Source organism: Sturnira hondurensis, unplaced genomic scaffold (genome assembly GCF_014824575.4).
Source record: "Sturnira hondurensis isolate 20B ecotype Veracruz unplaced genomic scaffold, ASM1482457v3 Scaffold0021143, whole genome shotgun sequence".
In the NCBI taxonomy this organism is placed as follows: Eukaryota; Metazoa; Chordata; class Mammalia; order Chiroptera; family Phyllostomidae; genus Sturnira; species Sturnira hondurensis.
Genome location: NW_028093774.1, coordinates 23,736,639 through 23,749,298, shown reverse-complemented (window position 1 = coordinate 23,749,298; position 12,660 = coordinate 23,736,639). Strand labels below are relative to the sequence as shown.

The following is a 12,660-nucleotide window of genomic DNA, read 5'->3' as shown; positions in this document are numbered from 1 at the left end:
CACCTTGGCTCCCCACACAAGGCTCCACACAAGGCTCCCATCTCCCCCACGTACTGAAATCTTCACACCCTCCATCCTGTCACATTTGAACCAGAAATAGAAGCAATAAAAAATATGCTTGGTGATGCATTTGAGGAAGAAAAAACAAGATGGCCAGCTCCCAAGAAGAGCCCTTGGCTTAGCATACCTATTCCCACTGCCTGAAATAGCCTGAAGGCTGCCTGCAGGTTTATACCCCTGCCCTTTAAATGTGGATGGATTAATGTCCTGGAATCTGACCAATCTAAAGAACAAGTCCTCTGGGGGAAGACAATGGCCAGGAGAGAAGGGGGCAGATGGAATTTCTCTTTCATCTAAATACTTGCTCTTCAAAATGTGGACCGTGGACCAGCAGTACCAGCATCACCTGGTAGTGTGTGAGAAGTGCACAGTCTTGGGCCCTACTCTACATTAATGGAATCAGGCAGTTGCATGGTGATAAGATTGGGATTCCTACGCCTGTTAAAGTTTGAGGAGCACCGAGTTTCTGAATCCTAAATCCATGCCCAAACTGTCTGTCTGTTGGATCTTTGCTCACTTCCCAAAATAGTACTCTGCATATGGTCAATAGTTAAACACAGGATATTTGAGAAATTCTCTTTGGCACCTACTTAATCACATTTGAAGGGAGGAAACAATCTCTGAGAAACCAGCACACATTTATCAACAAGTGGCTTAGGCAGAGACAGAAACATACTCAAAACAAGCAAACGAAACAGTGCTAGACATACACACACAGCTGTGCTGAGCGGGACAGATGGGCATAGTAAGTCTCCTCTCACGCCATCCCTCCGCCTATAATACTCCCTCCCCTGCTCCCGCGTGCTCTCCTTCATCCAAGCTAGTATTAAGCTCTCATGTTGAGCTCTGCTTCACATACAGGAAAGTACCATGCGGATTACATGTCTCTTGCAGCCCCGATCCCAAAACCAAAGTCTAAGTATGAGATACTGTCCCATCAAGCCAGCACAGAGCAGGAAAAGGAAAAGCAACTTGGCACGTTGGTATTTCTCATGTTTAAACAGGTATGATCATCATGACCCAATTTGTGTGTTACTGCTGACAGTAGCCAAATCCCACATCTGGATCTTCATCCAATATTTATCTTCAGTAGCTCTTCCCGCCTGAGTAGGAAGTTAATGGTGAAAACTCACAGCACCCAATCCCCAGTGTCTTCTCTTTCCTCTACCTGACACAATACCTTAAAGCAAAATAAATAAATACATAAATAAATAAATAAATAAATAAATAGAAAGAAAAAAGGCTGGGGGTTGGCAAATATGAACTAATAGAGTCTGCCATAACATTTTTATAGGAGCCAATAATGTCAGGATTTAATGAGTAATGATTAAAGTTACCATCTGTTCAGCACTTACCGTGTACTTCACAACACCTCTATGAGTAAGTAGCAGCCACGTTTAATGAGGGAGGAAATATGAACTTTTCAGAAGTTGAATAACTTGCCTAGGAAGCAGCAAAGACAGAATTCCAGCTCACACCTGTCTCAGCCCAGAGCCTCTTAACTGTTGGAGTAGCCTCACGGCTCACTGGCCAGAAACCACTGTGTGAACAGAGAAGCATTTTCCTCCTCTGGGGCTAAAGTGAAGGTGAAATGAGAGTAAAGATGTTCAAGCACCGAGGAAAAGAAGGTGCTGTGATATATAAGGTATCATTTAGCACATTAAGATTGTGTCCAAATAAAGGCCCTCAGTGCTACATAAATGCCAACTTTACATGTTAAAAATGTTCTTTCCTATAATTAAAGAGATACTAGTTCATTCCACATAGAGTTCTCATTTATTGAGTTAGAAAATAGTTTTTAAAGTTCAACCCTCAATGTTGGCAAGGATGTTGTGAAACTAGTACATTGCTGGTGGGAGCACACGTTGGTACAACCTTTCTGAAAAGCAAAGCAATGACAAGTTTCAAGACATTTTTAAAAGTGACATCAGGATTTCTTGTAAGCAAAAATAATTAGGACAAAAATGAAGTACAAATATAGTTAAGATGGAAAACAATATGAAATTTTCTCAGAAAACAAAAAATAGATCTGCCTTTTGACCTAGAAGTTCCACTGCTAGGATTATATACTAAGAACCCTGACACACCAATCCAAAAGAACCCATGCACCCCAATGTTCATAGCAGCACAATTTACAACAGCCAACAGTTGGAAGCAACCATCAGTACATGAGTGGATTCAAAAACGATGGTACATTTACATAATGGAATTCTATGCAGCAGAAAGAAAGAAGGAACTCCTACCCTTTGTGACAGCATGGATGGAACTGGAAAACATTATGCTAAGCAAAATAAGCCAGATGGTGAAAGACAAATACCATATGATCTCACCTTTAACAGGAACTTAATCAACAAAATAAATAAACAAACAAGCAAGCAAATTATAAACAAAGACACTGAAATAGAGAACAGGCTGACAGTGACCAGAGGGGAGAGGGGAGGGAATTTCAGGTAAAAGGGAAAGAGTCTGCAGGAACAAATATAAAGGACACATGGACAAAAACAAGGGGGGGTGGAAACAGGAGGGAGGTGGGGAGGGCTGGAGTGGTGGGCTGGAATGGGGGTAAAAGGCAGAAAACTGTACTTGAACAACAATTTATATATGTAAATTTATATATATATTTTATATAGATTCTGAAAGCAGTTTGCTTGCATTTAAATCCCAGCTCCACTACTTATTAGCAATGTGAACTTGGACAAATCTCTGTGAGCTGCTTTCAAAAATGGGGATAATAATAATGCTATTTCACTGGGTTGTTATGAGAGTTAAAAGAATTATTATATGCAAAGTGCTTAACCCACTGCCAGGCACAAAGTAAGCACTAGATAGAAATGGCATCTATTATTTTTTATTATCTCAGTATTTTTTATAATAGCAAATAATTGGAATTAATTTGACCATAGGAAAATGGTTCAGTACTCTATGAAACAGACATAAAATGAATAGTATAAAGTCATTAAAAGTGAGGCTTTAAGAGACTAATTACATACAATGTAAAACAAAAAAGACTGGGCAATTGTATATATTGTCTGATACCACTCATACTTGTTACAAGAGGTCTTGGTACAAACATAGATGTGTAGAAAACAACCCATAGGAATCACATCAAAACATTACCAAAGACTAGATCTGGGTGACAGAGTGGGGTTGGGCATTTTGTCCACTGCCGCACTCTGTAAATCCTTTGGAGCAGTGCTTCTCATACTCAAATGGGCATAGGAACCACCTGGTGATCTTTTTAAACTGTAGATTGTCAGTCAGTAGGTCTGGGACTTTACAGATTCTGCCTCTCTAACAGGCTTCTGAACGGTGCTGATGCTTGGTCCAAGGCCTACACTTTATGAGTAGCCAGGTTTTGGAGCAGGGTCTTTCAAACTGCGTGCATCTGAACCAGCCAGAGGATTTGTCACAGTACAGGTGCTGGACCCCACCCCCAGAGTTTCTGATTTTAATAGAGCTGGAGCAGGGCCCTCAGATACACATTTCAGACAGTTTTCCAGGTGATGCTGATGCTGCAGGTGTGGAAACCACCCTTTGAAGACCACTGCTTCAGAATGTGTGTGTGTGTGTGTGTGTGTGTGTGTGTGTGTGTGTTTAACATCATAAAAGAGTGGAGGAAGCACTAAGAAAAGGTCAGGCTTCTCCATTGCTTACAAAATAAAACATGCCCTTCATCCAAATGCCTCTATGATCTAACCCACTCATTTCCCACTGCCTCTGTTTAGGCCACAAACTCAAACCACTCTGCCCCAAACACACTGGAGATTTCAGACATCAGAACTTCTGCTCTGTTTCTTCTCTCTGGCTGATGTGTCAGTTCCTTCTATTTCCTTAGGCCCAAATTCTACCATGCATCCTTCCAAGCCATTTTCTCCACAAAGTCTTCTGATCCACCCCTGAAAGAGCCACCTCTCTTTCCCCTCATCACAGCTCCACAGTACTTCTTGTTCCTCCCTGGTAATACCAAACTTTACCTAGGTGGGTGATGTCTCTCCCCACCGGTAAGTACACTGAGAGTTATTTAACTGAGAGCAGGGCAGTCACTCGCCTATCTTTGCCCTTTGGTCTCAACAGAATCCTGGCAGGCACCTGGCACTCAAGGCTGACCTAAGAATGAATGAAGCATCCTGGTTGGTGTGGCTCAGTGGATTGAGTGACATCCCACAGCCGGTAGGATTCCCAGTCAGGGCACTTGCCTGGGTTGCCGGCCAGATCTCCAGTTGGGGGCGTGCGAGAGGCAACTGATGTACAGAATCTCTCGCACAACGGTTTCTCTCCCTCCTTTTCTCACTCCCTTCCCCTCTCTCTAAAAATAAAATTCTCTAAAAAAAAATGAATGAAAGAAGGAATGGCATCCTGGAGAAGGGCACAGGGCCCTCCTGTAAATGGAAACGAGAACACTTGCATGCCGAACTCGATGACCGACAGTAACAGGTGTGTCACCCTCTCTGCTGTCTGTGACTCATCCTGCACAGCTGCCTGCACACCGTGGTGTCAGCACCCGGCGGCTCCTGGAGTACGGCGCCCCGCAGGCCGAAATGCACTGCGTTTTGGCGCTCAGGCGGCCACACACCTCAGCAACCACCTGGATCCACAAAAAAGAGGCCCTGCCACCTTAAAAATATCAAAGCCTTATTGAAAAGAACAAGCAGCTAAGGCTTGTGCCTACGCCCCTTGGTCCCCGCGGCACCTTTTTAGTTTCTAAGAAATCTGTTGAGGGTGAGTCTGCCTGCGTTTTGTTGCTGGCGCCCCCCTCCCTAAACACACACACACACACACACACACACCACCACCACCACCACCACCACCACCACCACCACCACCACCACCACCACCCCTTCCCCTTTGGTCTCTATCGGACTAAGCGCTCTCCCTCCCAGGGCTAGGTTGACTGGGAAAGAGCCGGGCCGTCTTTGTCGTTAATCCTCCCCTCTTTCGGGAGGGCCAAGCTTCTTCCGGGTCAGGGACCATCCCCACCACCCCAATCTGGCCCGCAGTCCCCCACTTCACTAGCCCCGGAGCGCCCGAGAGCCACATCCCCACCCCCGCAGGTTGCGGGAGGGAAGGAGGGCGAAGAGGAGGGCGGGCGGGGCGCGGGGAGTGGGGGAGGGAGGGAGGGAGAGAAGGAGGGGAAGGCAATCCGAGGAGGAGGAGAGAGCAAGCAGCCTCCCGCAGCTGGCGAGGAGAATGGGAGTGCGGGGCGACAGACCGCCGCGGGGTGTCACGGCCGCGGCCGAGCTCGCCAGACGCCGGGCAGGCGCCCGCCGCTTTTAAACCCGGGAGGGCGCGGCGGCGGGCGGATCGCGGCGCGCGCGTGGGGCGCCGGGCGGCAGCCGAATGGAGAGGAAGGGCACGGCGGCCGGGACCAAGGGGAACCCGAGCCTGCCGGTGGCTGGCGAGGGGCAGCGGCCACCGCCGCCGTTGTGCGTCCCGGGAGGTGGCAGAGGGGCTCCAGCGCGGAGCCAGGCTGGGGCGGCGGCCGAGCCCGCCGAGTTCATCCGGCGCGCGCACGAGTTCAAGAGCCAAGGGTCGCAGTGCTACAAGGACAAGAAATTCCGAGAAGCCATCGGTAAATACCACCGGGCGTTGCTGGAGCTGAAGGGGTTGCTGCCGGCCTCCGGGGAACGGGAGCGGGACTCGCGTGCAGCCTCTTCTGCCGGGGCCCCCAACCCCGGCCGCCTGTCGGAGGAGCAGAGCAAGACCGTGGAAGCCATCGAGATCGACTGCTACAACAGCCTGGCAGGTGAGCTGCGCCGTGCGGCGCGCCCGGCCCCTCCTCCCTGGCCCTCCCTGCTTCCCACCCTGCGCGGGTCCCAGTTCCTCGGCCCGGCCTCCGGTCACAGCCGACCCCCACGGCGCCCTCCATGCACACTGCCCCGCTGGGACCGCGTTGCTCTGGGGAAATGGACCTGGGGGTGGGGGTGGGGCGCTTTGAGAAAAGTGTGACTTTTAGCATTGCACCTTTCAAAACTCATTGTCATCCCGCGTCCATTCCCTCGCATCCCTCATAAATCTCCCCTATAAATAACTGGACAGAGACAAATGTTACCTACTATCGCTCCCCAGGGAACCTCAGTCCAATGCGGGAAGCAGCGCCAGGGTGGGCCACCGCGCCCACTGAATGCCCAGTGACTGCTCTCTGTGGGTACCATTGGTACCAGAGCTGGCCCTTACCTTCCCCTAACTGACCGCATCCCTATGGGTGAGGTCCTTCCCCAAGTTCACTTGGCCCTAGTAGCAAAGCGCAGTTTGCCAAAATGCCTTCAGCATCTTGGGCAAAATGGATTCCAAAATGCCACTTTCTTCTTTCCGAGCTCTGCTGGGGCCCGGTTGCCAGGTGAAGAGAGCGATCTCAAAGGGAACCTAGTTCATAGTTTGTCGTTCTCCTCGCAGCCTCATTCTCACTCCGTGTGGTGTTGGCCCTCACACCAGCTGGCTGCTAGGTGTGAGGAGAAAGGGAGCCCTCTCGCTGGGATGAGAAGGCGAGGTGTACATTCCAGAGTTCACTTGGGGGACTGAAGTCGACCATTTCTCAACATTTAACTTTGGCAGAGGAAAATTTTTTTTAAATCTGAAGGAGGAGGAGTCTGGGTCTTCCCAGGGCCATCCTGTGAGAAGGGGAGAGAGGTTGACAGACACAATGGACTTACATGTTAGAAGTCCTCTCTCCTCTTCCTCTACCCCATTTGGTGGGATTTGGGCATGCTCCAGCTCCTGTGACCAAACAAAAGGCCATTCATCACTCCTAGTCCCTCATTCTTGAAATCGCCTAAATTAGCTGCGGACAGCTGGAGCTGAGTAGGGTTGGGAGCCTGACTGGGTGTGGCTGGGAATGTGCCTGGGGCCTAGGCAGTTGAGGGATGAAAAAAACATATCGATAATTCTGTTCCTAAGTGCAGATCCGTTCCCTTTGAGGCTTCCAGTGCCAGCCTACCTCTGGTTTCCCATAATGCGATGTCCAGTATCGTCTTTCATCAGGCAAAACCCAGGCACTTTAAAAACTGTAGTTTACAAACTTAAAAGTAATGGTGGTAGCAGCAGCAGTAATAACAGCACAGATAAAGTAGCAGTGTAGCAAAGATGGAACATTTCAACCCCTCATAAGGTAGAGCACAATTTCCTTTACTTCCCGTAAGTCTCTGGCATACTCATTACTGCCTGATGAATAGTTAAAGGGCAGAGTGGCTCTGGGTGGAGGAAGAGGCAGTTTGGATGGGTCCCTAATGTGGTGATTTCAGAGTGGTAATGGAATCTTATATTTAGTATTATCCATGGACATTCTAGGGTTGCCCCTCACCCCATGCTTTTGGCTGCTGGCTTGTGGCTAGCACTGCCTATCTTCCACCCCAGAAGTGGTGGTTATATTTCCATGGTGAAACCGAAGATGTGTCCTTGGTGAGGCCAGCTTAGTCAGGGTGGCGTTAAGATCTGGACAGCTCCTCCACCTCCGCCCCTACCCCCCACACACTTTGGAAAGCTTGAGTGGGGAGAGATTTCCCCTCAACTGCCTTCTCCAGTGCTCACCACTAATATTAATAATTTACTGTGTGCACTATGCTAGGCCTACATACATTGTCTTTTTTAATTTCTAAAACAACTTGATAAAAGATATATGATTATCAGTTTGGCAGAGAAAAAAAAAGTCCCTGCGGTTCTAGAGCCACTCAAATGCAAAATAATGCTCTTATCATCACACCTTTGCTGCACAAAGCCAGCATCCTCTAGACTTCTGTCACCTTGGAGTCAGTCCAGTCTCAGGTAGTCTCCAGCGGCCTCACACTTGGAAAATTCTGTTGGGAGCTCTCAGCCCTGGTTACCAGGGAAAAGAATTGTAGTACCTTGATTCAGATTCTGATAGGGCTATTTCCAAATATTATCAAGTATCACATAAAAAAAGAGAAGAACAGTAATTACAAGCTGAACAGCCTTGTCAGAGCTAAAATAAGTATCCTGTATAGAAAATTCAACTGAGAGAAGGATCCACGTGGAAGTCACCTGGAGAAGTAGAAGCCTGGTGTTGGTTTTCTTTTGGACAATGCATGAAACCAGTTACTACTATTGCAGAAAACCCAGGAAATAGAAAAGCATCTTTCCTTGCTTGATTATAAAAGTAATACACACCTATAAAAATATACTGTCTTTTAGAAAATACCAAAAAGTTTAAGGAAGAAAACAGAAAATTGCCTTTAACCCCACCACCTAAGGGGATCCATTGTGATGTATTTTCTTTCTGTGCTTTTTCTATACATAAATATAAACCGTTTATAAAGCAAAGGACCTCTCTGGTATTCTGCTTTTATTTCCATTTACCATTATGTCAGAAGTCTTTTACATCTCATTAAAATCGCTTTGTGAAGACTATTGTAAATGGCGACCTAAGTGTTTTAAATGCATATTGACAATGATTATTTAATGGGAAGGGAAGGGAAGATGATCACTGTTGTTGTGAGAGTCAGAGCAGTGCAGTGTGGCCCATAAGATATCCTTTCCCTCTCTTGTCTGCCAAAAGGAAACAGACAGCTACTGCAAATTCATTCTGGCAAAAAGGCAACCGACCTTTCCATTGGGGCTGCAGTGCCAGCTGAGCAGCCCAGCAGGCTCCAGGCAGGAGCAGGCTGAAGATGTTCTCTCAAGGACCTGTCCTCTACACAGCTGTGCGTAGAAGGAGAGGTTTGGGGTTAGAAGGAATTTGGACGAACCCAGAAGTACCTGGGTATAGGCTGTGTTGCTAAGGGCATCTTAGCTCTAACAAGGCTGTTATAAGGCCTGGGGCAGAAACCTAGGTGCAGTGGACCCTCGTACTCTGCATGGAAGGCTCCAAGACAATAGCCAGGATGCAGCTAGAATGTGCTAAGAGATGTCAGTCTAAAAAATCCACTTGGATGACTTCAAGGGAAGACAGGAAGGGTGGGCAGGCAATTTGCAAAGTGCGCATGGTTGTTGTAGTCTTTTCTGGGTTGGGGTTCTTTTTTTTTTAAAGATTTTATTTATTTATCTTAGAGGGGAAGGGAAGGAGAGAGAGGAAGAGAAATATCAATGTATGGTTGCCTCTCGTGCATCCTCTGCCGGGAACCGGACACTGGCCTGCAACCCAGGCATGTGCTCTGACTGGGAACCGAACCGCGATCATGTGGTTCGCAGGCCCGTGCTCAATCCACTGAGCTACACCAGCCAGGGCTGGGGTTCTTCTGATTAGTAAGGATCTGGCCAGTGATACAAGATTCCTAGACTTGATTTTGCATATTTTGTTCCCTAAGAAAATCAAGAATAGAGATGTGAAGCACCTTGTTGCTTAAGAATTTCTAATGACTTTGCTTCAGTGATTAGAAAGGACATTTCTGACTTGCCTGGGGAGACATAGGAATCCAATCCTTACCAAAGCTGCAAAGGAAGCATATATTGGCCTGTTGATCAACTCCCCTTGACCTTGAACCAACCAGGACTCCCCTGGGGCCTCGGAATGTTCTGTGCAGAACCTCTTGAAGGGCAGAGCCTTATGCTCTACATCTGTTCCTATGGGGCTTTGGTGGCCCCAGCTGGGGTGTGATCAAAAGGTTACAACACATAATGACTTTGTTGGCATTTTCAAATGATGTTTGAGACTCAAATGCCAGTGGAGGTGGGTGCAGACAGGCCATGGCATTGGCTCTAAAGGCAGGATGAGAGTCAGCTTATGCCTCTCCCCATGGCATGCCCTGTGACTTTGGATAAGCCTTTTACCACGTCATTTTACCTCCATTTTCCCATCCACTTAGAGCTGTGTTTGGGAGACTTTTCGTTTGTTTGTTCGCTTTGCCAAAGGAACAGCTAATATTCATGGGTCCTAATGGAAGCCCAGGGCAGGACCCAGAGAAGTCACACTGGGAAAAGGCCTGGGGTGAGAACTGTTTTGTCAGTGCTTGTAGACATGACTTAAAGCCATGGGACCAGCACCAGTGACATCATTTGTGAGGCCCAGAGCAGAATGCAGCTGTGGGGCTCCTTGTACAAAAAGCGGGGGAGAATGGTCATTACAGATCTTGGAAGGCAAAGCTTTCTTCTTTCTCTCATGTTCTCCCTCTCGACTTGATGTGGTGTTTTTATTTGCTATTTAATGTCAGTATAAGAGCATTAGCCCTGGCTGGTGTGGCTCAGTGGACTGAGTGCCGGCCTGCGAGCCGGAAGCTCGCCAGTTTGAATCCCAGTCAGAGTACACGCCTGGGTTGTGGGGCCAGATGCCTGGTTGGGGGCCTGCGAGAGGCAGCTGATCTATGTGTCTGTCACGCATCGATGTTTCTCTCCCTCTCCTTCTCTTTCCCTTCCCCTCTCTCTAAAAATAAATAAGCAAAATCTTTAAAAAAGAAAGATAAATTGTGCCCAGATGAATGCCTGGGCTTTAGCTGCTAAACAAACAAACAAACCCCAAACATTAAAATTTTAAATTATTGGCATGAATTTTAATGTTCAATACATTAAATACATTATGTTTATACAGCGCAATACCATTTTTAAATAGAAATATTAGCGCACTTAACTTGTATATGGAGTCATATAAATTATACAATTCACATTTTGTAGTTTATATATGCATATGTAGTTTTTTCTTGTTAGAACAGTGGAAGTGCTGACAAAACAAACTCAGCTGTTTTTATTTCACTTCTTTATATGCATACTTTATGTACACACTTTCTATCAAGCTTGGCTTTCTGATGAGTAAGAAGAGGAGAGGGAACTGTAAGTTACCCTACTCTTCCTTTCTATGCCATTATTTTCAGTCAAAGTGGCCAGCTAGTGAGGGAAGTAACATTAGTAGGAAAGGATACGATGGGGTTCCTAGGTCATTTACATTTCTTAGAACACTAATGCTTTCGTTCATTATTTGAAGCGGTTTCTGGATTGAATGGAAAGCATAGCCTCTTGGGGCTGCCAGCATGTCTGCTTGTTTATAGAGCTAACACTCTTGCCTTGTACTTGAGTTGCATCTTGCTGAACTTTCATGCCCTATGGACCCACTGGGATTCTGTGCTCATGGGCCATCATGATTGCTCTATGAGAGTGGGGCTGCAAAGAATGGTGTGCCTGTCTCCTCTGCTCACACTCATACTCCACTGTCCCATCAGACTTCATTTATAAAACACAATTTCATCTCTGGCTGGTGTGGCTCAGTGGATTGAGCACCATCCTAAGAACCAAAGGGTCACGGGTTCGATTCCAAGTCAGGGCACACATCTTGAGTTGTGGGCTAGGTCCCCCGTGCAGGGTGTGCAAAACACAACCACACACTGATGTTTCTCTCCCTCTCTTTCTCCCTCCCTTCCCTTCTCTAAAAATAAATTTAAAACGTATTTTTAAATACCCACAATTTAAACAATAAAGTTGTTAAGAATTTTAAGAAGACAAGAGCACAGAATTAAGCCAAATACAGGGTCCTTCTGTACATGGATCCTATGTGACTGTGTAAGTCACCCATCCTTGAAGCCAGCCCTCAAGGGGATGCTAGAAGGTGACTGCATGAGTATAACTAAGGTGGGTAAAATTACATATAGACTCTGAGGCAGATTCTAAGGCAAAGCGTACTCAACAGAAATTGGTGTGGAACCAAAGAACCAAGCATAGAGATGAATTACAAAAGCAAGAACTCATTGGTGAAAAGGAGGTCAAGAGCTAGAGACAAATGATAACCTGATAGCCAGAAGATGGGTTGTTAGGGTGAGAATCGGTCACAGTAAGAGGAAAGAAGAGACACTTCACGCGGAGATGCTCAGGCAATATCTGCCATCTGGATGGGAGAACTCGACTGGTCAAACCACTGTTGATCTGAGGACATTCCTTGGGCAGCACCTTGACCAATAAATCTGAAGCCTGTAAATATGGCTTATAAGACCATCTTCAAAAGAAAAAGATGTGAGAATGGAAACTTGTAAAACGCTTTGAAGGAAAGAACATTCTGAATGTAGATTTTGAGCAGAGTTTCTAGAGTACTTAGTTCTTAGCTAGGAACTCTTCAGGACATTGGAGTTTCTGTAGCTAGATGCAACCAAGTGCCCAGCCAAGGCAGGGGGGTTCAGTTACAGCGCAGACAGGAAAGCCGAGATGTTTTCTCCTTCCCTCTCTTCTCTTTCACCGCCAGTCTGTGCCTACTCCAAGCAGCTGGGATGAAAACCAAATATTTCAACAAACCAACCAGCAATTTCTTAATTAACACAGAGAAAGCGTGACTTAGTGAACAGGGACTTGAACTATAAGTTCTGTCTCCAATGTGCTGGGTGCCTTGGGTCAAGGAATTTGACCTCTTGGGCCATGGCTTTCTGATTTATAAAAACCAAAAGTTGGATTTCCAAAATCCCAATGGATCTTTCTGGCCCTTAAAAGAAAAATTCTCTCTAGATGTGAAGGCAATCTGGCAGCGACATCTGTGATTCCATTGATCACCGGGATTGATTAGGCTGATCTGGCTGGCCAGGCAGTGTCTGTCCCCTTCATCCCTCACTGCTCGCTGTGCGTCCCTCATGAAGCTGCACACTGGAGGAAGACCTCCCCAGCTAAAGGAGGACCATTCTTCAGTCAAGTGTGCACACGTAGCCACGCTCCTCTGGTAGAGCCTCCAAACAAGCTCCCAAG

At 46.8% G+C, this 12,660-nt stretch overlaps 1 protein-coding gene across 1 annotated transcript in view; it reads left to right on the top strand.

Moving 5' to 3' along the window:
• Positions 1 to 5,194: 5,194 nt before the first annotated feature.
• TTC9 (tetratricopeptide repeat domain 9) overlaps positions 5,195 to 12,660 on the top strand; it is a 30,304-nt gene continuing 22,838 nt past the window's right edge. Inside the window, exon 1 of the mRNA XM_037031268.1 lies at positions 5,195 to 5,803. Coding sequence (XP_036887163.1) covers positions 5,398 to 5,803 — 406 coding nt within the window. The 5' untranslated portion in view covers positions 5,195 to 5,397. The remainder of the gene's footprint in view (positions 5,804 to 12,660) is intronic.